The sequence below is a fragment of the Drosophila suzukii genome, chromosome X (assembly GCF_043229965.1).
Source record: "Drosophila suzukii chromosome X, CBGP_Dsuzu_IsoJpt1.0, whole genome shotgun sequence".
In the NCBI taxonomy this organism is placed as follows: Eukaryota; Metazoa; Arthropoda; class Insecta; order Diptera; family Drosophilidae; genus Drosophila; species Drosophila suzukii.
In genome coordinates, this window is record NC_092084.1 from 3,411,847 (window position 1) to 3,438,918 (window position 27,072).

Consider the following 27,072-nt stretch of genomic DNA (forward strand, 5'->3'; position numbering starts at 1 on the left):
TTTTTTATTATATTAATTATTTTAAAATTTTTTTATAGACATTTTTCATTGTATTAGGCTGCAAAGTAATTCCAAAATATTTCCACATTAGGAAAAGTATTTATATTTATCACTCAAAAATTATATTCTACCTCAGGTAGTTACACACCTACAGAGCAAAAAAATATATAATGAGTTATTTAGTTTACAAATGGCATTGTTAGTAAATATGAAAATATATATAGGTTTTTAACTAGACTCTTTTCCTAGCTACTTTTAAGCCATACAATTCTACAACTTCACACTCGATGGCAGAGCTCTAAGTTGCCTGAACTGTGGAAGCGATTTTGCCTGGCGGCCATTTCCACTTCCACTTCCGATCTGCAGCCATTTGAAGCAATTTTCGCTTCCGTTACCCAAATGCAATTGTCCTGCGTAAGTGCCACAAACACACACAAGCATCCACACACTCACACATTTTGGCCGTGTTAAGTTGTTGGCCAAGTTTAAGTAAAATAGAAAGCGAAAGAGACGCCACAGAAAAATAGCCGGAGAAAAAAGAAAGCAAGCGGCAGATGTGAAAACTTGCTTTGTTTGCCATACAATTGTTGTTGTTGCTCTGCTCTCAACTTTTCCCGCCATCATCATATATAACTTTACCGTTATTTACACTTTAAGATGGTTGACAATTTTATTTGTCTGATTTCCAGGGCCCCAAGGAAAAATAAGGCACACAAAAATGTAAATAAAATTAAGAGGCTGGAAAAGTTTGCAGCGAAAACGCTAATTAAGTTGAACTTTTCCCATTTAGTGCAGCGGGAAAATCAGAAAAAAATAAGCAGGAAGGTGTGCGACTGCATATGATTTATGTCAGACAGTTTTCTAAGCAAATATGTGAAAAGTTTTCGAGTTGCCTGATTTTTTGGGGGGAAGGGCAAGCCATGTCATCAACAACGGTGATGAGCCGGCGAACGTTGCGTATACGTAATGTGCAAGTGGAGATATTGCGTATACGCAGTGTGAATTACATAGATTACGTATACGCAGTGTATAAAAAATAATTTGTATATGAAAAATAGGTGCATGTAATCAGGCCCAGTGCAATAAAGCTCATTTGACTTAATCTTGTAAGTCTAAAAAATAAATACCATGCGCTTGATTAGTATACACCGAGTGGGCTTTATTTCACTGGGCCTTATTTCACTGGACGCTTATTTATCTTATATCAAAAATATAGTTTACATTGTTGTTTAACACTTGCAGACTTGAACCCCTATTAAACTCAAAAGATTAGATCTCTTAAGCCCAGTGTTTATATTGTCACCTCATCGGATCCCAAGTTGATTTCCCTTCTCGAGCACATTGTTGTCGTGTCACGCACTCAATTCCAGCACACTTCACCGGAAGAGCAGCAGAGCAGCAGAGCAGCCAGAGGTGATGAAAAATCGGGGGAAAATCAGGGGCAGGAAAAGCGATGGAGGCGGGCGGGGGAGAGGGGAAAACATGGACAGGTGCAGTGACAAGGTGCGAAGAAGACTTTGCTTTGCGTGCGAGTTCTTTGCATGCGGCGCTTAAATTAATTTGCACAAGCTTCGCTTTAGTTCGTGGAAAATATGTAAGCCCAAGTGAGGGAGACGGGGCTACGGATAAGACAGGGACGGGGAGATAGAACTGTCAACAGCAAAGTTGTTGCCAAAACAACCAAGAAACAACAAGCGGCACAACTTTTTGCCAAACCAAAAATATTTGCCACCCCCTCCAGGGAAAACTATTATACCGAACGTTGTTGTTGCTTGTGTTGTTTTTGTATGCGTTTGTTAATGATACACTTTCAAAAAGTGGAGAAAGTGGAGAAAGGGGAGGGGGTTCGCCGGAGGTGTTTGCCTTGGCAGCTCTTTTCCGTCAGTCATATCCAAAAATTTAATTGGCTAGGGAAAATTTTGCAGCTGAAATGAAGAGCCAAAGTTTGAAAAGTAAATGACAAAGAATGCGTGAAAGGATATGAGTCAGAAATGAGGGAAATATGAAAATATTGTTTAAGTTGTGGAATTTATTTTGATCTTAAATAAGGATCTTATCTATTATATATTACTCTTTAGTGAACTCTTATCTTCTTCATCTTTGATATATTTTATTTAATTAATATTATTAATTATAACTTTTTTTATATTTTCCGACAAATGATAAGTTGAAAGATATGTGTCAGTAATGAAGGAGGTAAGAAAATATTACTAAAATTGTGCACTTAATAAATATTTTAAATATAGTTAGTTAAAGGATATTTGTCATAATGTCATGATGAGGGAAGTGTGATAATATTACTTTAAATTGTTCACTTAATATAAGTTTTAAATATGGTTCTTATTTATTAAAGTTTATTTATTCATGAGTTTATATATACTTAAAAGTTTATATATTAATTTATTTCTTGTTACTTAATACCACCTTTTTCCATTTTTTTCATATTTTTTTCATATTTTTCCCACTTTTCCCATCATCATTATCTGCCGACGAATGGCCCTCGCATTTGTCGCATTCAAATCACTTTTAACATAATTCGGCAATAAAAATTCATTGAATTATTTTTTGATTGCTTTATGACCGAAAATGGCGGCGTGGGCAAAGGACGCAGGACATCCGGCCCTAATGTGAGTGTGTGTGGGTGTGCGGCATGTTTATGTTATTAGACAAAGTTGAGGCACCGACGAGGCCGGAAAAATGTCAATTTAAGACAAGGAATTGATATGCGCAGAACATAGGGCCAAGAAAAGAAGAGGGAGAAAAGGCTGCTGCCAGATTAGGCAATGTCCTGCCAGCCGTCGGCCATAATCGGGGTGAAATAATACAGGATCCCGGGCCATGTCCTTCGACCCCAAAGTGGCATATGCCCACTCCCCACCTGCCCCATTAACAGTTCCGGCCTCCTTTCCGGTGTCCTTTTTATTTTGTTATTTATGCCATCAATAAAATTCACAGGCGTAAGCGTTTCCAATTTTTTTCTTTTCCTGCCAGGTGATTTTTCCCCGCCCTACCACTTTCTCCACTCCTTTCATGCTCCCTTAAACACACTCAGCTTGGCTAAATTATGCCGTGCCAAAAAGTCTGTTTATGGCATTAAATTTCTCACAGCTCTTTGCTCGATTTGATTAGAAATCGTTTGGCAATTTACATGAATGATATGGTAACAGGGGTTCGCATACAGTGGGGATTGTCAATCAGGTCGGATCAATAAAATGTTATGTATTTGCGATTTCAACTCCAAAAATGGCGAGATTACCTTGCCCTTTTTATTACTAGAATATACCTTTATCCTTAAAAATTTAAAAATTTTAAAATCAATGTGTCCAAGTACAAACAATTAATTAAAAAAAGGATAAGGATTATAGACCTTAAGATATTTAAACGATTTTAACAGGTCAAACAAAGTAAAGTGTTTACAATTTTATTATATTTTTATTATATCTATATGACGAATATATTTGTATTAAATTAATATTAAATTAATATTATATTTAAATTAATTTTATAATAATATAAGGTCTTACACTTGTTGAAAATAATATTCGGTATAATAATTTGTTCGGCTAAATGGAAAGACAACAAATATGCAACCTAGTGGGGGGTAAATTAATGCAGATCCCAATACTTTTCCCACAGGAAGAGCTTACTGTCTTTCAGCCCACGGCCAACTCAATTAGTTTTGGGCCTGTATTTGTTGTGCACCCCCACTGCCACGCCCCCGACATCGCCGCCCCCACTCCCACTCCTCGAGCTGTCAACTAAAAACTCATCTGCTGAATTATGCGAACATTTGCAAGGAGGCAATAAATCGTCCTTTCTTTAGGGCCAGCGATTCTTCTCTTCGTCTGATATCCGGCCACTCCCCCAACTTCCGGTTGCCGCCCCCGCAGGTGACTCTGTGGCCCACACACACACACACACACTCGTATGAGACCGAGACAACTGTCAACGGCAAGTCAACCGGCTGACAGGCACGCCCACCGCAGGAACCACCGCCCACCGCCCACCACCCACCGAATGAGGATGTGGGCGGTACCCAGATATATGGGCATATATATGGATATATGGATTCTGCGGTCGGCGGCGCATCGGTGGGTTCATCAAATCTCTGTAAGTGAAAATCCCCCAGCCCCTTTTCGAAATGGGGGGCGTGGCCAGCTGGCCTCGTATAATATTAATAAAGCAGAAATTGACAGATTCAGAATGACAAATTTGTCGTCGAGCCTGATAAATGATATGAAATCTCGAGGAGGGAAATATTATGGAATGGCTAAAGAAAACAGAGGCTTTTTTATTTTCCCTCTTTTTTGTGTGCCGAGAAGAGCAAGATAAATATTGATAGCATCTGCGGCGAACAGTTAAAAAACGAACCGAAAAATGAAATGAAAATTTGTGGAGAGCAGGGCAAGAGATCCTGGGACATCCTTCGCGCCTTGAACGGCATGTAATGCGAAGCAATTTGGAATGCCGCCCCGCCCCCTCCGAAAAGGAAGGCCCATCCCCATCCTCCTTCGCACCTGGACAGCTTGGCTAAGTGGTGTCCTGGCTGGAGTTCAGCTCCAGGTAAAGGTCCTTGGCTGCATGTTTGCATGTCAACCACGCTGCTGGGCGGTGGTTGGGTGGTTGGGTGGCTTTGCCTGGCGTCGAGTGGGTGGCGGGTGGTGCAGTGGCCAAAAGAAGGTGCGGCATGTTGAACGCTTGCCAAGTGCAATTTCAAGATTTAACTGATAGTGTTCGTTAGTCAACGCCGCCCCTGGTTGGGGGAAAAGGGGTTGTGGGGCTCTGTCAAACGGGAGCCAGGGAATAGCCGCAGAATTCCTTCTAGCTGGGTGTCAAGTCCAAAGACATTATATTCACCTTCTTGATTATATCAATAGAGCTTGGCACATATTTTATTATATATTTAGCTCTGGGAAATATTTTTAATTTTTAATTTTACAATTTTTAAAATGTAGTTACCATTTAAACTCGATTTTAGCTTAGCGTAGCAGTAGATAGTTTTCTATATTCTTTTATAGTCCTATAGATTCCAAAATATATAATAAATAAAGAGTGAAAAAAAAATATTTCAAAATTAAGATAATATATTTGACTCTCAAATCTTATTTTCAGATTTATTTACATTTCGAATTTGTAACCTGAGAGAATTGAATATTGAATTATAAACTCCCTGGGGCATTTTCCCTACCTGTATCCACTTGGATACACTTGATATATTACCCGATTTTCCCTAACCTTAACCCATTGTCGGCTGCTGACGCCTGTGCTCCTCGAAGCTGCATAATTTGTTCTATAATTTCACTTAGTCACCTGAACCAGCGTCAAAATCAGAGCCTCTTCCGCTTCCGGTTCGAGTTTGCTTCTTTGCATTTCAGCTTTCTTTTCTGGATTCTGTTTTTTTCTCTCCTGTTTTTGCATAGCCAAGTGCTGCTTTCCCTGGCTTTTTCGCCAGGATTCTTCGACGAGCTTCCTGTTTTTTCCTTTTTTTTGGCCAGCCGCTCTTTGGCCACCGACTGCAATTTCAAGTGTTGGCTGGCTGGCATCAATCTGGCCAAAACTCGCCGGCAAGGGGGGGAGTTTGGGCTGATGGCCGCATTGTTTGTCAGCCTAATGTCTGTTGTGGGTGGTGGCACAGTGGGCGGGTGAGTGGAGGGACTCTGCCTCAAAAATACAATAAGATGAAGATGAAAGACACCTGGGGGAGCGAGAAAGAGACGAGACGAGACTGCTTCGTCATTTTGGCAAGGACTGCCGCTTTTCCCGCTTCCTGTTTTCCGATTCCAGTTTTCCCACAGCCCACCGACCGCCGACCACCATTTCCCACCCCCTTTCAAGTGATTTTCCTTGCAGAAGGCGGCTGCATTGCGGTTTTTCTATGGCCAACTTAAAATTCAATTTGTTTGGCTGTGATTTAGTGTAATTTAAGCGCCCAACTGCCTGAAAGATATATGGGCACTTGAGACGAGAGAGCACTGCCAGCGAAAGAGACGGCAATAGCCGGGGGAGAAAGAGACGGGTGGATGTGGAGACAAGGGAGACAGGGAGACATCACCTCAAAACCTCTAAAACAGGCTGAGGCGGTTTTGTGCGTGTGACAGTTCATTAGTATGCCAACGCCAAATGGCATTGGGAAAAGTGATTCCTGCAGCTTCTTCCACTGCATCTGCACCTGATTGAAGGACCCCCTGTCCCCATACCTTCTAAGGACCCTCCGAAGGACCCCCTCGAAGGATCCCCCCGAAGGACCCCCTTCATCTGCAGCTCTCGACGCCGTTTGTCAGCGGTTGACATGAATAAGTCATAGCCCAAAGTCGTCGTCTCGGAGTTGTCAATTCAGAAGGCAATCGCAGTGGGAGAGAGAGATGGGCATACGGAAAGTGAGAGGGAGATGGCAACACAAGGAGCGAGAGAGAGGGGAGAACAAGGAACTGGGACTATCGGTAAATCTAGCTTGAAATATGCTCACCCAGAAACAGATGCTCGTAATGGAAATTCTGTAGAGATTCTTCAAGATTCCCTGATTGTTTTTGATACCCTGAAACGAAGAGGCATTTCCAATGGGTGTTTTTAAATGCACCTTACCATTACTTATATTAATTATGTTTCCAACTATTAAATATAAGAGGAATGCAGAGGCTTTCCAGAATATTGTAAATTGCTTTGTGACCCTGACTTATTACTCTGAGGTGGCCCCGAACTGAATAATTTCCATTTTTAAATATGATATAATAGTATGTCTTTAAGTGTTTCTGATCTATATTACAATTTTAATTAATTTCCCTTTACATAAGTAAGTATATTCAACTGCAAGCACTTTACAAACTTTTGAAAAATTACTGACACATTAAGAATCCAGTTTTTGGGAATACTTGATAAGCACAGTTCCGGAAGGCAATCGGGTACATCGGTAAAGATACATAATTATCAAGTTTTGCAAAGTGGTGACCCCTCGATCAAAAACTAAATTTGGGTATTTTTTTAAATAACACGAACTTTGTTATTAAAAATTTGGAAAGGATCACCGAGTGGCCATCTGGCCCTGCCCGGTTGGTCCTCCTCATCGAGCTCATCATACTCGCTCACGTCGAATGACATGTGCAATATTTGTCTTTTCTTGCGCTGCCCAGAAATGGCAGCCAATACACTGGAGTTGTCAACTCATGCGCTCGCCTGCGCCTGCCAAGAGTAATGATGCACATGGACCCCCTTCTGGCAAGCCCCTGGAACCCCCTTCGCAGTTGCAGCTGCTTTGTCAGCGGCTAAGTGCAAGTTAAAGCAAAAGTAATGGCTCCGCCAAAGGAGCAGAGGAAGAAAAATCGTTGCCAGCCCTCTTGCCAGGGAAAAAATGGAAATAAAAAAGGAGGGAATAAAAGGAACCAGAATAGAGAAACAATTGCAATGCATCTTTCGAGAGGAGGGTGCACTGTACGAGTCAGTGCAGCAGAATGAATGGTCATTGCTTAAGTTCCCTCTGCTCCATTTGCCGCCTTTTTGCCCTGCCAGCGACTTGATTGCGCATACGCACAGTTGGCCGCACCGAAAACGCTGCTTGACTTTGAGCTGGGCGGCAAAAATGCCCCTGCATCTGAAATTAGATGAGCGAATCTCAAGATGGGCGATCAATCGTGTGGAATGAGGAGCCGAAGGGTGCTGCAGGGTCCTGGTTGCAAATTGAATTGATAGATGCAAAAATCGAGGAACAAAGGAGTTGCCGGCTCCATGGGTTAATCGGCAAACGGCAATTGGTGCAACCGCAAAGGCAAACTGCATCGGTGAGTGGGTGAGCACCCTGCTCAGGGCAGCTGCAAATTGGCAAAGCAAGTTGTAAGCACGAAAAATGAGGTGGAGGTGGTTCATCCGGGCCTGGAATGCAGAAAATTCAAGGCAAACAGTGCACACTGGGCCAGCCGATCCGATTTTTGGCCAAAAATACGTTTTTTTTTTTTAAGAAAATGACAAGACCGAGTACGGAGTCCTTTTTATTATACATTAAACTAATTTATGCCAAAGTTTCAAAGAATTCGGGCAAGTAGTTTTTTTTTACCGTGTTTTTAAAGTTAAAAATTCATCAAATATTGATGGAAATGAAAAAAAATCTAGAAGTCAAAGATGCTGATGTAGCTGTTCGACTTCTTCACAGAACTTTTAGAAGTCATTATTTTCAACAAGTAAAAAATTATAAATAGCTCTTCTGACTTACTTGTTTCCTAAAAGAAACTTTTTCGTTGATTTTTACTGCATTTTTTAGCAAATGAGTACTTTGCTTTTCGAGTGCTTTTGAGTGCCATCCCCGAATGAAGTCATTACATCAAAAATAAATTCTTTAATTAATTTACTAAAATCGCTCATCGCCGACTCGATGCGGTTTTGCCTTAGTTTTCAGTAATTTTAGTTTTAGTTGATGGCTTAATTTGAAGTCGAACCATTTTGATGAGCTTTACTAAGAATGCCTAAAAGTATGCCGTATTTTTTTCCGTCAGGTTTTAATGTACGTTTTGCGCGCCAAAATTTGATTTTAGTCTGCCTAACCTCTAAAATCTAAAAATTATTTTAATAGTTATTAACTCAAAACATGACATAAATGATCAAAAATTTTAAAAATATGCTTTACAAACTGCTCTTCTGTATATAGATGCATATCCGTGGTACCCAATGACCGCTACTTTACATAAAATATTGGTTCATGGAGCAGATATAATTCGAACGAGTATTTTAAGGGTAGGTATGTTGGGCGAAGAAGCCTCTGAGGCTAAAAACAAATTTTACAAAAATGATCGGATAAACCATACGAGAAAGTGTGATCGCATATCAACGATGTCAGACCTTTTTTATAGATCAATGGACTGTTCCGACCCTGTTATTTCTTCATTACGTTTAAAAAATTGCAAGGAACGAGAACAGCACTTTCCAAAAGAAGCATTGTGTATGTTAAACCCAAATGAAGATTTATACATAAGCGACTCAGACTTTTCCGATTCAGACTCAGAGGACCAAAACTCCCTAGAATTGTCAGAAGAAGAATATTAAAGGCTTACAATCTCTAAAATCCATCTATTCGTCCGTTCAACTCTCGGTTTCTTTACCAATCACTTGAAATGCCACATAAACGGTCAACGTGGCGCCCACAACATTTGACAGAAGGATCATGATCACTAGAATAGGCAGACTGTCAGTTTCTATTTCAATACCGCTTGCGAGCTGAGCCTAAAGGCAAGCGAATCTAATCCGTTTCGTTTTCTTTGTTGACAAATGTTGTGAGCGCCACGTTGATCATTTATGTGGAATTTCATGTGATTGGTACAGAAAGTTACGCTAACCGTTCATGTCACTTTCGAAATCTGTATAGTTTCCATGCGGAAACTATTAAACAGGAAATTACAGCTCAGAGATGAAATGCCAGGCACAGCGCTTAAGGGAGGACTTATGTATGCCCAAAGGTATGCTGCATTTCTTGTACTTTCTTCGGAGAAGAACTAAAATATATTATAAAAATATAAATGTAGCTTACATAAATACGTAGTCGAAGGCCCCGTAGCTAGCACTACCCCCTATGTTAGTATTAGTTTTTTAAACTTTACTATGATCTCAAATTAATAAATAAATAAATAAATAGCATACTTTTGTGATGACTTCAGAAAATGTCAAATTAACATTAAACGAATTAAAAAACAATATTTTTCAAACAATTTTTTTCTAATAATTTGATTATAAGAATCTAAACAGATAGCAAGAAGAAAAAAATAGAAAATTTTGTTAGGTCGATTATTAAAGAAACGTTCATTGGGAGCCTCCGAAAGTAGCAATTTTTAACGGTTCATAAATCTCAAACGACATCATATTTTATAGTGGTGTTAATTTTTTTTAATTTGTTTTCTCTCATACTTAATCGTGTATGAAAATGGATTGAGTGCGTCTTCTAGTTATTTTTTTAAAAATAAAAAACCGAAAAGTATGTAAAATTTTCCGATTTTGGTTTGGATTATCTATACCATATAAAATTCCAATAAATTTTACTTTTAGTTCGTTGAAAAGTTCAATCTTTTAAGAGATAAATGCAAAAAACTGCATCCTTCTAACTATCCCAGGAAAGAAATTACAGATTTTTGGCCAAAAAATGAACTTTCTGGCCCACAGTGCAGTGTGGAAATGGGTGAGATCATACGTTTTTACCATTCAGTTTGCGTGGAATCTACAAAAGTACATGGGAAATGTCATTCAACATTTCACTGACGGTCTTAAAATGGAAAAATAAATCAGTTTTAGTAAGAAAGTTGAAAATCACTGTTAAAGGTGTCCAAAAGTATGCAACAATTTATCTTCAATCACTAAGTAAATTATTGACTACTCTATAATTCGACAAAAAATTACGAAAGATATTACCTAAAATAAGTAAGTTGAAAAACATTATTTAAAGGTGTCTGAAAGTAGGCAACAATTAGGTTTTATTTAACTTAAAATGATTCAAATTAACTTAATGCAATTGAACATTTAACTTACTTTCCTAAAATAAATATAGAATATTTGTTGTTAAAATGAATGAAAATGGTGTCTAAACCTATGCAACATTTTATTTTCAACCCATCAAAAATCATTTAAATTTTTTGCAAACAGGCAAAATTTCGCAGAGTGTGCCAGGCCCTTTCTTTTATTTTTTTGTGAGAGGGAAAAATCCCCAGGCAGGTTCTAAAGTTCAGTGGCTTAACCCTTCGTTAACCGATCACTGGTTTATCACCTTATAATTGGTTGTATATCCTTCCCCCAATTTTGTTTCATAGGCAACAAAACATTTTGCAGCTTTTTTTGAATTTATTTTGATTTTTTGGCTGCGAGGAGAGGAAAACCCAAATGGAAATTTATGCAGTGCGCCATTTTTTGAAGTGTTTTGCTGTTTGCTGGATGGGAAACTTTTGCTCCTGCGGTTGTCGATGTCGATGGAGATGGCGAAGTCGATGTGGATGCCTCGCCCCCTTAAGGATCTTGAGAACTGCAGCGTGAACTGAGTTGGGGCGAAATTTCTGGTTTCACGCTGACTGAATTTGATTGGAAATTTTCAATGCTGCCCTAGTACTACTACCACAGCGGACAGTGGAGTAGTAGCCCCCCTTGCTCCGAATTTTCCCCCTCTAAGCAGCAAGCAAATGAAATGGAGATGGAGATGTTTGCTGGGTGTATCTGTGTGTGGAACTGCAACAGGAGCAAACTGAAGCTCACAGCCGGCAACAGGAAACAAGCCAAAGAAAAGCATACTTCCGCAGGCACCTCTTCTTCGTCCCCCCCCGCTTTTCTCTACTTTTCCCCCTGCTTTTCCCACTTTTCCGCCCCGCAAATATGTCACGATAAACAACAACAACAACGGCAACTGAAACCGAGACTGCGAGCGAGGATTGCTGACTCGATATCCGGCTATACGGCTATACGGCTATATGGCTATATGGCTATAAGGCTGCACCACCCAAGCCTGCACCACTGATGAGCGGGGGCAGCAGACAAAACCAATGGAAACTTTCATCCATCCACTGGCACTGTAGCTTTCCCAGCTTTCCTCCTCCTGGCACTTCGACAACGGCACAACTTCATAGCTACACAGCTTCAGATACAACTACAGCGACAAAAAGAGGAAAAGAAAGCAATTCAGGCGTGCCAGGATATTTAGACTTTAGTTTAGATAGTCCACAGTCCAAAGGAAATGGAGGTGGCACCACAGTGTTGAGAGGGTGAAACAAACATGAAATAAATATAAGAAATACATAATATAATTTACAAACAAAGTATACAATTATATAAAAATATGTATGAAAAAATACAAAAATAAACAATTAAAATCTAAATGTGGAGAAAGCCTGAAATAGGAAAATATTTTATTGGGAGTCTTAACAGCTTCTATCGGACTTTATTACATTAAGACATGAAATTATAGATTTTTACAATTATAATCATAAAACCTTTCCCAATAACTTTAGAATCTTTCCTAACACATAATCTCCTAAAAGACTAGCAAACCATTTCTTACTTACAATATATTCTCAAATAAGTAAAATATATTCAATTTATTTTGCTACTGAATTAAGTTTGAATATATAATCTTGTAAATTTTAAATGATGTGGTCTAAATCTACTCATGTTAATTCTAACCGAATGTAATCTAATCTAAATTTGATACATATGTATTTTGTACCTAAAAATCAATTTTCTAAAAAAATAATGAATTCATATTCCATCACAAAATGCAACAAAAATGATATGGATATTATTTATAATGTGCATATTTTACCTACCTATTTTACCGACATGTTCCACCAATGTGCCGTCACCGGAGCAGGAAAAAGGAAAAAGGGGCCGGGGAAATGGGGGAAAGTAGAGAGAGTAGAAGGAAGTGGAGAGATGTATTGCCGGGCAACAGACTTGGCACAAATTGACAACTTCTGGCACTCGGAGATTGTGCGAGGGGGAATGGGGCGATAAGCAGAAAGTGCCGCCTAAAATACCAATTGGAAATTATTAATTTCAATCAAAACTTTCGACATCGCTGCTTATCTATGCGTGCTATCCACTGACCCACTGCCACAGCCTCGTTTTTTGTTTTTCTTCTTCGTTTTTTGTTGCAGGACAAGGGCAATCTGGGCAAAAAGTTTTTCGCTCTTACCATAATTCAGTGGCTGTAGCTGAGATATGGCCGAGGATGCGAGGAGAAGCCTTTGTCTTGGCCGGGATGCCAACATCATTTGTTAGCCCTCCAGTAGCCGGTCCATCAGTCAGTCACTCAGTCAGTCAGTCAGTCAATCGCTGCTGCAGGCAGTCAGTCAATCAGTTTAGTGCGTGAGCCAGCTACCAAGTCATCGATCAAAACTGCTTAAGGACCAGGCATTGACATTCAGTGGGGGTTCCAGATTCCGGATTCTGGATTCCACAACCCGCATCCCGCATCCCTGCTAATCCATTATCCCACTCCCGATCCATTGTGAGCTGGGCCCCGGCATTAAACAATATTTTTCAGATATTTATACATATACATATATGATAAAGCAATTTCCCCGCCTTTGCCCCGGTGCGATGGGGCGTATGCGCAATGTGCACGTGCCCAGAACATTCGGGGGAAACTGCCTCTGTTCGTCGTGCTCATATGCAGATGCCATTTCCTTTGAGGGGATACTCTAGCCAAAGAGGTTAAACGATGCCGATCAGGGATATTTTAAAATTTAAGAAAATAAAAGCAAGTATTTTGAAGTCACTTATGAAGCTGTCTAAAAGTAGGCAACAATATATATATTTTCCTAGTTTCGATGGACTCATTTCTTCTTTCACTGCATATTTTTAGTGATTTTTAAACTCACTATTTAAAACGTCCACATAATGTTGAATTTTTTTATTTAATGTTCAATTTTGTAAAGGAGATTTTCCCCGTTTTCGTTGTTTACTATACATAGATCACTGGCTTAGAAATAATCTATAAATGCGCCCAAAAGTATGCATCATCTTTAAGTTCTTAATTTAAATACATTTATTTCCTTTTCACTGCATACTTTTAGATAAAGATCATATAGTATTTTATTTTTTATTTATTTTTAATATTTTGAAACAGCATCCTCAGTTCGATGTGCCCCAAAAAGGAGACTTCTCCGTTTTCATTGTTGCCACTGCTGGTGCTCGTAGTTTTGTGCATCATTGACTTTATGCCAGGCTCAACTCTTGCCACCCACCCACGCCCCATAACCCCTTAACCCCTTGACCCCCGGCCTTAACCCCTGGCCGCCTGCCTTTCAGCCAAGCAATGATCCCCGAAACGTCACGAAAAAAGCGCACAAAAAAAGGCAAGAGAGGCGAAACAAACAAATATAAGTTAGGCGACATGCAAAATACATAAACCTATATATACCCGATGTCCTGGATATATATATCCTTTTATATACGTATTTTCCTGACTGCTGTCGCCAGCGTCGTCTGCGTCTGTTTCACGTAATTTTATTTGCAATTTTTGTGTGTTTTCCTTGCCGTCCATTTTGCCCGTATTCTTATTCCTTATGCAATTTTTATTTTGTTGTCGGATTTATGACAGAGCCAAGGCAACAACAACGACTGTAATTCCAAGTCGATATTTCCGTCGACCTCTGCAAATAAAAAATAAAACGCTGAAAAATTGCTGCGAAAATATAAATAATAATGCAACAAAAGAGTGAGAAGAAAACGATTAATTTCAATGCCAGGCCGGACACTTCAAATATGCTGCACATTTAATTAGAGCCAAAAAAAAGAGAGCAAACTGAAAAAAAGCGGAAAATTAACAGCCACAGACAGAACATTAATTAATCGATTTATGACAAACCCACAAAGGCAAGCGAATTAAAAATGTAATATTTTTATTACTCAAATTAGGGGAAGGGGCGGGATGTTAGGGTTTACTAGTAAATAATGGACTGTGTGCAAAAATGATTAACAAAAGTCGCGGGCATTAAAAACCGACATTTATCAACTGAAATGCGGGGATTAAAATTCCTTTTTGGTTAGGTTTAAATAAAAAAATATATTTAATGTCTGGAATTCCATTCAAGTCGCAGGGTTTATTTACACCGTTTTTCCTCTCGCTATTTTCAAACCCATTGATTCAAAGGTTTTCACTGCCTCTGTTTCATAGGGTTTCGCGTTTCTTTTCTCAATTGTTGCTCGAGTTTCCTTTGTGGCTTTTCCTGTTAATTTTCCGCGGCATTTTTGTTTCATTTTTCATTTATCGCCGGTCATTGATTATCGTTTTCGCTCCTTTTATTTGTGTATTAAATTTATTTATGGTGCATTTTTTCGCCATTTCAGTTGGCTTTATTTCTGTGGCACGCAGCCATTTTGTAAATCATACTTAACGCGGGCTGCGAAAATCGGGAAATGCTGGGAAATGCTGGGAAATGGGGTGGCTCCGGCGGGGAAAACTGGGGGAATTTGCTGCTGCTTGTTTATTTGGTGAGTGTTTAATTGGTTTAAATTACACACACGCACAAACACAGGCCTTTTCCGCAGAAGTGCAAAATGAGTGAGTGAGAGGGCGTGAAATAAAAATAAAATTCGAATTGCGAGCGCGTGAAATCAACATTTTTAATTGTTTACTTCCCACTGATTACACGTTTAATAATAAAAATAAATAAAATTCATTGAATCGCCCCTCGCATTCCACTTTATTGTTAAATCATTGCTCATTGTCGTCCCTTTTTTGCCATTTCGGTATTTGCAGAATGCAGTATTTTTGTTACTTAATTATTGTTTGTTTGACCGGGCACGCCCCCTACGCCTACTCCCTATGAAGCACTTGATTAAGGTGGTTTTAATTACAATTTCAAATATGTGCGCCAAACATCGGGATACATATACCTCTGCAAATAAATTGGTTTCTATGTGGGCCTATTTTTGCCCGGGGATAGTTACACAATGCCGAAGTCTGGTTTATTTGGGCATTGTCTTGCTTTTGGCGAAATCGTACAACTACAACGTAATTTTTGGTAAATTTGTTGCAAAGGTATTCAGTAGGACATGACATGATACCCAGGGTATCCCCCCATCGAACGATTGAAATCATTAAATTACAGCCCTTGCGATTTCATATTTTCCGACAAATTCCGATGCAAAAATGCAGCATACTCTCGGGCCAGCAAGGTAAATTGAGTAAATTAAATATGTGAAATGGAATACTCCCCGGGGAATATGAAGTGTATCCCCACTGAAGTGCCCTTGATGGGTGTAAAAAACGCCATTGAGCAACCAATCTCATCGCCGTTGACATTCAGTCAGCCACTCAACCCATTAGCAGACCCAACCCAAAAGGCCGAGCCCAACTTAAGCACCAAAAGCGGTGAAAATCCGCGGGTAAATCCCTCGAAATAATCTGGCGGGATGGGGCAGCAAATTAAAACTAAATATGAGACCCGAATCGGGTCTCTATCGTCTAGCTGTGTGTGTTTGACCTCCCTGGCCGCTGACATAAATTGAAAAAGTCGCCGATTGGCGATGCCATGGGTAAACATTTGAGAACCGAGCGACGGCGAGACCAAAATCGAAAATCAAAATCGAAAACGAAGGCAACACCGCAGTGTGTTTATTTATTAAAATCAATTTTTACACAAATTAATAGAGCAAAGGCCAGGCGGCCGAAGTCGAGTTTACTTTGGCAATTTGCGATTTATATGCGCGATATAATATTTTATTTCGCTTTTTGGGAACTTATCCTCCGCCGAAAGGTAAAAATAAACAAACATAGCCGCTGTCGCTTTGATGGGGCTGTGTTTGTGGATATGGATGTACCCATACACATATGTGGGTTTAATAACGCCCGACGCGTTGGCCTGATTGTATAATTGCTCGAGCGATTCCCGGTAACGATGACATCACGGGGGGGCGTGGCGGGGGGCTAAAACAGGCTCTGGCAGAGGAAAAAACAAATTACAAAAACAGATACCTTACAACAATGACACACACTTAATCACTTAATAGCGAAAATCAAAACGAGAGCAGATCAACTGAAATTTTTGCGGCTAAGCTCGATTTAATTGCGGATTTCAAAAGGAGATAACGAGCTATTCCAGCGAAATATTGGTATGTTGTGGTCTAAGGTAAATAAAATAAATTACAAATAAAATGATATAGCTTTTGTACGTATTTTAAGCTTTTAAACTAGATTAAAAAGGGATAAACTCAATTGATACAAAAGTTCTGTTGTATGTATTTTGAAATATTATTAATTATTATTATTATACTAAACAAATACTAAGCGTTACGTAAATAGTCTTTCTAAAACTTAAAACTTTAGAACTGTATTTTGAAACTATTAGACAGGCTGATTAATTTATTCAAAATTACTAACCATCCACTTGAAATGCTACTGACGTCTACGTAAATAGACTTGCTAAAGCTAAAAAGCTTCAGATTCCAAGTGATCTTTAACAGGTGATCAACTAGAGAGCAACTTGTAAGATAATAAATGGCTCATCTCAAAGAAGTGAAGGTTATTTACACTTCGACGATAGATTTTTTTCGTACAGCTGGAAATGATTTAAAATTCAGCAGTCGTCTAGATCATTATCATTTATCACAATATGATTTTTGAGTCGCCCCTCGTTTCGCAGCTTTGCTCGGCTTGTTTTTATTTTTCCACACACACTTCTAATTTTGTTGGTTTTGCTTGCCAGTGTTCTCTATCGCAACGTACACCCCTTGGGCCCCCCTTTTTGCTCCGATTTTACTTCCAAGCCGAGTTTTATTCTCGCTGCGTTCGCTTTGCCCTCGCTCTCCGTCCCCCTCTGCCCCTGTTCCCCACCTTTAGCGGCCTCTCTCGTCTTCCCCAGTTTCGCATTCTCAGCGAGCTCACTTAAAGTTTGGATCACCTCGTCGAACCCACAGTTTCAGTCTTACGTTTAATGCGAGCACATCAAGTCAGTGGAGTCGTCCCATATTCCGTATTTTTTTCTGTGATCTGTGCTTCTCGGTGGCCGTGATAAAACTTTTTGATAGCCTGAAACTGGAACTATTACTTCTTGATATACATTTTTAATATTATTTTTGTTTCTTGGTATTTTTTTAATACATCAAACCTTTAACATAAAAACAAGTATTAAAAAGTTTTCAGCCACAAGAATTTTGAAAATAATCAATTTTTTATTGTGCCTTTTAAAACCATTATATATTTATAAAGCATTAAGAAAAAAGCATTTCAGTCTTCAAGAAAACTTAAGATATACCAATATTTTGAGCCTATACCAAGTATTACGTGTTTCTAAAGATGGAAACAATACATAAATGTTGTTGGGAAATTGTTCAGCTTTCAAGAAAACTTAAGATCCCTAAAAATGTATATTTTGTTATAGGCTTCTTGCAAAAAACCACGCCTGAAAAGACCAGATTCTTCTGGAAGTTTCCCACAACTTACAGTTTCATTTGCTTATATACCCATATACATTTTTTATTTACAGCTATGAAGCTGTACGCCCTGTTCTCCCTTCTGGTGGGATCTCTGGCCATTGGTCAGATCTCCGCCGCCGGATCTCATCATCTACTTTGTTACTACGACGGCAACAGTTTCGTCCGCGAGGGTGAGTCCCAGTTCCACTTCCATTTGGCTGATAAGAATCGGGGTTATCGGCGGGGAGAAACTCAATATATACGAATATATAGTAGGACACATAGAGAGATAGACAGTTTTGGGGCTCAATTCAATTAGATGATTTTCACTTTTCATAGGCACATGCTAAAAGCATAAAACCGTGTACTTTTTCTGCGGCGCTGATAATTGGCAACGGGTCACAAGATCAGGGGATGGGGTGATTTGCAACCAATTTGAGTAAATTGCATTTGGAGAGGAGAGCCCACACAAAACCCCAGACTTGGGCTAATTGAAATTGGCATCGGGTGTTCGACGGATGACTCACGTCCGAGGTGCCACATCCAAGGCGCTAATTGATGATGCAAACTTGGTTTTATTTAGCACTTCGTTTTGGAGCAAATAACATATATTGTGTGATTATTTTTGGGGAAAACAATAAAAATGCATTGTTTCCTGAATTTTTCCTGTCAACTAAGGTTCTTTCTTGAAACTTTTGAATGTGAAACACTAAGTACAGCTTTATCATCAAGCAAGCTGATCCTGGCTGATCAGAAGCCACCCCTTAATTTTTTTGGGGAGAATAATTATATTTCACTGTTTCCTAATTGTTTTGCGTCAAGAAAGCCTCTAACAAATGATTACTTGTACTGCTTTTGGGTGTGAAACTTCCCCTTATAGCTTCCTTAATTTAAAATACACCTTCTCAGGCCTCTCCAAGCTGACCCTGACCGACCTGGAGCCCGCCCTGCAGTACTGCACCCACCTGGTCTACGGATATGCCGGCATCAATCCCTCGAGCAACAAGCTGGTCAGCAACAATGAGAAGCTGGACCTGGATCTGGGCAGCAGCCTGTTCCGCCAGGTGACTGGTCTGAAGCGCAAGTACCCGGCCCTGAAGGTCCTGCTCAGCGTGGGCGGCGACAAGGACACCGTGGACCCCGAGAACAACAAGTACCTGACCCTGCTGGAGAGCAGCAACGCCCGCATCCCGTTCATCAACAGTGCCCACTCGCTGGTGAAGACCTACGGCTTCGACGGCCTCGACCTCGGCTGGCAGTTCCCCAAGAACAAGCCGAAGAAGGTGCACGGCAGCATCGGCAAGTTCTGGAAGGGATTCAAGAAGATCTTCAGCGGCGACCACGTGGTGGACGAGAAGTCCGAGGAGCACAAGGAGGCCTTCACCGCCCTGGTGCGCGAGCTGAAGAACGCCTTCCGTCCCGACGGCTACATCCTGGGCCTCAGCGTCCTGCCCAATGTCAACTCCTCGCGTGAGTGCCAATTCTTTGAACATATACTTTTGAAATTACAATTATGTTATTGGGAAAATTACAAAAAAATCTACCTTAATTAGTCAGAGTTCTCTTATAATATAAATAATAACTTCAATTTTCTTACTAATAACATGATTAATTAAGTTTGTGACTTTCTATAAATGAAGTCCCAATGCTTTCACATTAATGTATTCTTTTTAAACAATTTTTGTATATATACAAAGATACCAACAACTTTCAATTTAGTTGCTTATATAAAATCGGTTTGAGAAGTATTATTCTTCTAAAACAATTTTTGATCTATACAATGGTACCAAAAAGAAGTAATCTTACCTATTTTAATGAACACCCTTTTTTGGTATCTTGATCTCCAAAATTAAATCCATTTTTTTGTTTGTTTATACAATTTCATTGAAAACTATCTCATTTGCACTCCCCCATTCCGGATCAGTTTTCTTCGATGTTCCTGCGATTATCAACAACCTGGACTACGTGAACCTGCACACCTACGACTTCCAGACCCCCGAGCGCAACAACGAGGTGGCCGACTTCCCGGCGCCCATCTACGAGCTGAACGAGCGTAACCCCGAGCTCAACGTGAACTACCAGGTGAAGTTCTGGACGGGCAACCGTGCGCCGGCTGCCAAGATCAACGTGGCCCTGGCCACCTACGGACGCGCCTGGAAGCTGACCAAGGACTCGGGCCTGACCGGACTGCCCCCAGTGGCGGAGGCGGACGGAGTGGCTCCGGCCGGCACACAGACCCAGGTACCCGGACTCCTCAGCTGGCCGGAGGTGTGCGCCAAGCTGCCCAACCCGGCCAACCAGCACCTCAAGGGCGCCGACGGACCGCTGCGCAAGGTGGGCGATCCCACCAAGCGGTTCGGCAGCTACGCCTACCGCTCCGCCGACGACAGCGGCGAGAACGGGGTGTGGGTGGGCTACGAGGACCCCGACACGGCGGCCATCAAGGCCGAGTACGTGAAGCGCGAGGGACTCGGCGGCATCGCCGTCGTTGACCTCAGCTTCGACGACTTCCGCGGCGGCTGCACCGGCCACGACAAGTTCCCCATCCTGCGCTCCGTCAAGAGCAAGTTGTAGGGCCCAGGTCCTTTCGTCCTTCGGAGAGGAGGGAGTCCTTCCCCGCACACATACACATGTTTATTCCCCTACTTTCCCACTGTTTTTTATCGCTGTAATGGACTCTACTCCTGTGTAATCGCTAAATGCTAACTAATATAACATTGACACCAAAGTATTGCGTTTCTCTGGTTTCAATTGGGGGTTATTGGGAATAAAAACCCTTAAATCTAAATATATCATTTAATATTGGAGTCCTCTCATTTTTGAATGGAAGGGAAATGACAATCATTCACATTCTAATTCCAATTCCAAGCAATTATTTAACGAAAGTTAACATTAATTGGGATACAATATAATGAGCTAAATTACTCATTTCAAAGCCAATTAAATATTTTGACTTCACTGTTCTGTAATCAATTATTTAAATTTAATTAAAAATAATTAAGATCAAAACTCATTAGCCAAATAACTCTCTTTGAAGCACATTTAATAAATGTTTTCTGTTTATTAAGACCATGCGATGATTTTAGATAGATTTTGTACCATTTTTATAGTAACTTTTATTTAAAACTTTTTCCATGAATTAATTGAACAAAATTCAATTCAACTACAATTTATTCCTTAAAAAGCTTAGCAGTTAATTAACATTTTGTATATTGTATAATTTGATTGTAATAATGCACTGCACACTTTCATTTTATTTTTACAAGATAATTGAATTAGCTTAACGACCTAAAATGTAAAACACAATTTGGTGGCGAAACCATACATGAATTCAAAATTTTAAGTACTTCATTTCTGTTTGTAAACTCATGTGCAGTCACATGTTCCGGCCAAAATCCTGGGCTTAAGATCTTTGTAAACAGCAATTGAGGTAGAAGGCAATTGAAGATATTTGTTGGATTTTTCCTATCACCAATCTGTTTGTTTGCAATCAATAAAATATCCAAGTTTCTATTAAATATTATAGTGCATCACCCACGATTTGAAAAAGAATAACTCAAATCTAACTAAATCTAATAAATAATTATCAACATAAAACATTTTGAATGTTTGATAATACCATAATAGTTTCCAACTAATGTAAATGTTAAATTAATGTAATTTACAAAAGGCCACGTCACCGATAATGTCTACTAAAAAATTATCCCCTTATAATTCCCAATTAGTTCTAGCTTAAAATTCACGACCTAGGTGCTATGTTCAGCAAATATTTCAGATGACCGGAAGTTGTTTGTGTGTGATCATTGGAGACAAATGGAGATATCATTATGCCGGAAGTGGGCTCTAGGATGCAGTGCATCGAGATCCTCACCAGGTATGTACCCTACTTAGGTATTACTGAATGCAATAAAATATTTTACCTACACCTTAAGATAAACTAAGTAATTTTTAACATATAAAAAATAAATATAGATAATGAAATTAAAAAAAAATTTAATTGTATTTATGAATTTCTTAAATCATCTAACAATATATTTTCACTCAAATTAATTTCACTGAGAGTAGCCCACTAAGATCATTGATCCCTTTAAAAAACCGTTAAATGTTCTTTTAAATTCCGACATCAAACGTGATTGGCAAAATAACCATGTTTATTTAAGCCCACTTTCGGCACTCGATCGCATTACAGTGGGCACTCGCTGTGCGTGAATCGCCTGCTCATCGCACATTAACTGTAATTGAGTGCAACAACTTCCAATTACTTTCCCCCAATGGCAAATAAACTGATTAGAAGGCCGGCAAATGAATGCACTCATGTGTGAATTGTGTCCGCCGCTTTGTCCATGTCCAAGTCCATGGGAGGAGTCCCCCTGCTGCTGCTCCTGGTCCTCCTCCTCCTGGTCCTCCTCCTCCTCCTCGTTCTTTCCATTATCCTGCTGCTCCTTTCCTGACTCGGACTCTGTTCCTGGTGGCTGGTTCCTGGTGCTGTGACTTCATTTTGCTGCTCCTTCCGGCATTTCGTGTCAGCCTGTGGTCGCCGGCTGATTGTTTTATGTGCGGTGTTTGTGCCCGCTCCGCCACCCACTGGGCTGAACACCCACCCACCCACTGGCACCCCCCACTCGTCTAACGGAAACGGAGCACCACCCACTGCCCCCCTGGAAAACAGCTACGGCTTCAACTGCAGTCGTGTAGCAACAGTTTCCATTGCATTGTGGCCAATGGCTCATTCATCTTTGGGCGGTGGTCATGCTGTGACCACTTGAACCATTGCCGCTGACACCCACCAAAGTTGGGTGGTGGGGTGGTTGGGTGGTGCTGCCATGTTGCCTTCGCCTGGATCACTTTATCATTTGCAAAATTGCAAAATGCAACCGCAAAAACCATAACCCGGGCGCTGGCAAAGTATATTTTAGAGCCCCGAGTCCCGAGCATCACGCATACGCACTGTCTGCTCACCGGCCAAGCCAGGAAGTGCCACTCCCCCTTGTCCCCAGCCCCCACTCCGCCCCCCTCTCCCACCAACGAATCCGAGCCAGCACTGGGATGCCGTTGATTTAGTTCTCGGTTGCTGAAAAGCGCATTGGATTTTCGGAAAGCCTCTGAAAACTAGGAGTCACTGAGAAAAAATAGAGAACTTCTGTGTGTGTCTATAAACGACATTTTAAAAATATGTCAAGGCACAAAATATATAGTTTTAATGAAAGAAATCTTTGTAAGCCAAAATACTGGGGTTAAATGTTTCGTTGAAAGGGTAAAATTGCTTGTTAAAATGTAATCCATTTAAAAACTAGCACTAGGTCTCAAAATCTACATTTTGAAACGTTTCCAGAAATAAAACCTACTTAAAGTTTTAATTCCACATTATTCACTAATTCACTTATCTTCTTTGTGTTTTTGCCTTGCTATTACTAATCCCCTCCCCAGTTTTTTCAGTGCATATCCTGCCTGCTGTTTGGTCATATCACTGGCAGCATAAATCTCGTGTCGGCACTGAGCAAGTGGCTCCTGGTTTGGGGTATGACTCTGATCCTGCTGCTCATGTTGCCATGTTCTGCAGTGACCATAGCCCTCGCCGCCCCCTGCACAACACCCCCATTTTCCACCCCTTTTCCAGACATTTTCCACCCCTTCTTAGCAGGAAGTATGATTTTGGGCTGGGACTCCTTTTGCACACACATGCAATTAGTCAACCACAAAATAACAAGTTACCGTGTAAAGTGCCACGCCCAGATTGCCACCGCAGCCCCCTGAAATGAGGGGGAGCCCTAGCCCCCGTACACCCCTGAAAAGGGGGCGACAGCTTAAGTTGCCGCGCATGAGATGTTAACAATTATCAAAGCAATTTGCCGAAAGGCCGCCTATCTGAATTTGGACACAGGCGTCCCCTGCCCCCCTGGAAAACACTCAACCCCCCTCAGAGATCCAGGCACGCACACACATGCCAACGATCCGGAATGAAGTTCATAACAATTACTGGGGGCATAAACGGGCACAAAAGATACATTCGCATCCGAAAGATACATTCTGCAATTGCTGCAAATGACGCTCGCCTCGAATCGGACTTTCGTTTGCTGAATCAGCCGGAAAAGTGGAAGGGCACCGGGAAAGGGGGGGTGGAGGGTCATCGAATTTTATGTCCAAGACACGTGCAAATGCAGGACTAAGGCCATCGTCCAATGGGGATTCATTCGGCCAGGGGATCCCCCCACCGGCAGTCCATTCTCCATTCCCCGTTCTCCAATTGGAATGTGAATGCGAATGCGAATACGAATGTGAATGTGAGTGCGTGTCTGAGCATATGCAAATTGCCGACAAACCCATGGGGCAATCATTCCGAATGGCCATTCACGTCAATCGCAATTGGCACGTTTCTATGAGTGTTTTCCCCTTTGTTTTTCGGCTGTTTAAAGTTAATGAATGCGGGGATTAGTGATTAAAAGACGGAATATTTGTTGCTAAGGGGATGAACGAATAAATAAATAAATAGGTGGTTTGCCCTATAAGAATTATAAGAATTGCAGAATAACAATAAATAAAAAAAGACAATAAAATAAATACAAAAACAGTAACAAGCCACTTGCCAATATAAAAGGACTGAGATGATGAATAAACAAAGATGGAAAAAATAAATGCAGGTTTTAATTCTTAATTTATTAAACTTTTTAAATAATATCTTAAATTTATCTCAGAAACTTAAGAATGTATTTGTATTTTTTTTCAAAAGCCTCTTTAGAAAAAGCGTAATTTTATAGTTTAAATCGCTTATGATGAATTTGATGTAACTCATTTACGAATACATTTAAATATATTTACTTTTGAACTTTGACTACCAGCTAACTGAGGTAATCAAGGTATAGTTTCAGCACATTTAAATGTTTCACATATGTGGAGTACCCCTAAAATCCTATCTGCGAATGCATTCATAAGTAGCTCGGCAAGGACTTTCAAGCGGCAGTGCGAATGCACTCACAGTGCAGTTGAAATGTATTCGCCCCGGCCGCATTCATTTGCGAGTCGCCTGAATTATTCACTGTCAGCTTTATCGGGCGGTGTCCTCCGAGAGCGTTTTGTCCTGCGGTTCCTTGGCCAGCAGACGCTTTTCCCGCTTTCCCAGCATTTCCCAGAATTTCCCACACAAGTGTTACATTTCGCACATGCCACAGCCGGAGGGGAAAAAAGGCGAGAGGGGCGAGAAAAAATTATGCTGCGTGAAAAAGTTTTTTGGCTCGACTCAAAAATGGGCGACACCTCACGTACAGTCTGCTGGTAGTGGTGTGTGTTTCTCTACGAGTGTGTGTGTGTGTTGGCCGGACACGTTTGGTGTGTTGGCCATGTTTACGAGTCCTTGGGGCCCACTTGATCAGAAGGAGTTGCCAGGGAGTTGTAGCAGCATTTGTCCAGCTATCTCAGAGTGTCCCGACCCTTTTCCCATTTTATTTCCGGCTGAGCAAGCCATTTTCCTCAGCCGTTCTTCCTTTTTCCCCCCGCTCTCCTAGCTCCTCTAACCACTTAATTAATTAAAAATAGAAAACCCGACTTCATCTCGAATCAATAGCTGGGTGAAGCTCATAACTTGGCCTTTCAGCAAGGTGCGCTTATCGGCGCGCACAAATCATCGGAGGCCATAATGGAAATGTCCCTGGAAAATGCGTATATACCTGCGAGTGTATGTGTATTCATTATGGCAGCAGCAGCTCATGTTAATTAGGAAAATGTGCGGGAATCTCTTTGGCCATGTGGAAAACTCTTTTTATCAAATTCATTAATCAGCGAGCCACGGAACACAGCTCAAGTTCGAGACTTTTGGCTCAGACAAAGGCCCGGGAAACACACCTACCCGGAAAATGGAAAATGGATAAGGAAAAGGGATGGGGTAGGGGGAGGGGGAAGGGAAGGGAAGGGGGAGGAGTGAGAGCTGTCTAATTGACCAAAGAGTTTTGGCCAAAGGGAAAGAAGACCGAAGTAAGTAAACATGCCAGGAAAAAAGGAAATCTTTAAGTCGAGGGTTATTTCTAGTTCAGTATTTTGGGCGAAATAATAAAAGTAAAAGCCCAAAAATGGAATGTCATACCTTTTTAAGCTCGTAATAAAATTTCCAATATACTAGCATTCAACTAGCATTCACACCCAAAAATTTTTATTTTTGAGCCATTTTCACAAAAATAGATGATACTACCCCTTGTAAAAAAAGTGAAAATTTGAAAATTTTTTTAGTTTATAGAATCAGCCGGTAAATAACTGAAATTCATTATCGAGCTTGTTAGCTGTCCAAAACAGTGCGCCTTTTAGATTTTGGACCATTTTGAACAAGTTACAGCAAAAATGGTCAAAGAAAAATATCGGTTTTTCGCAAAAAAACGAAGATCCTTTTTTTCCACCCGAAAAAAAGCAGTATTTTGGCCGAAACAAGAAAAGTAATGGCCCAAAAATGGAATGTCATACCTTGTTGAACTCGTAACAAAATTTCCAATAAATTCGCATTCTCACCTAAAAAATTTTATTTTTGACCCATTTTCACAAAAATAGATGATACTACCCCTTGTAAAAAAAGTGAAAATTTGAAAATTTTCTTAGTTTATAGAATCAGCCGGTAAATAACTGAAATTCATTATCGAGCTTGTTAGCTGTCCAAAACAGTGCGCCTTTTAGATTTTGAACCATTTTTGAACAAGTTACAGCAAAAATGGTCAAAATAAAAAATCGATTTTTCGCAAAAAAACGAAGATCCTTTTTTTCCACCCAAAAAAAATCAGTATTTTGGCCGAAACAAGAAAAGTAATGGCCCAAAGATCGAATGTCATACCTTGTTGAACTCGTAATGAAATTTCCAATAAACCAGCATTCACACCTAAAAAATTTTATTTTTGACCCATTTTCACAAAAATAGATGATACTACCCCTTGTAAAAAAAGTGAAAATTTGAAAATTTTCTTAGTTTATAGAATCAGCCGGGAAATAACTGAAATTAATTATCGAGCTTGTTAGCAGTCCAAAACAGTGCGCCTTTTAGATTTTGGACCATTTTTGAACAAGTTACAGCAAAAATGGTCAAAGGAAAAAATCGGTTTTTCGCAAAAAAACGAAGATCCTTTTTTTCCACCCAAAAAAAATCAGTATTTTGGCCGAAACAAGAAAAGTAATGGCTCAAAAATGGAATGTCATACCTTGTTGAACTCGTAACAAAATTTCCAATAAATT

The 27,072-nt window shown here is 40.3% G+C and overlaps 1 protein-coding gene across 1 annotated transcript; it reads left to right on the plus strand.

Annotated features, from left to right (window-relative positions):
- Window positions 1-358: 358 nt before the first annotated feature.
- Window positions 359-20,599, plus strand: Idgf4 (Imaginal disc growth factor 4). Its single transcript, XM_017081820.4, has 5 exons — window positions 359-362; window positions 17,386-17,405; window positions 17,943-18,062; window positions 18,781-19,341; window positions 19,796-20,599. The coding sequence occupies exons 3-5, from the start codon at window positions 17,945-17,947 to the stop codon at window positions 20,443-20,445; spliced, it is 1,329 nt and encodes a 442-aa protein (XP_016937309.3). The 5' UTR covers window positions 359-362; window positions 17,386-17,405; window positions 17,943-17,944; the 3' UTR covers window positions 20,446-20,599.
- Window positions 20,600-27,072: the final 6,473 nt, after the last annotated feature.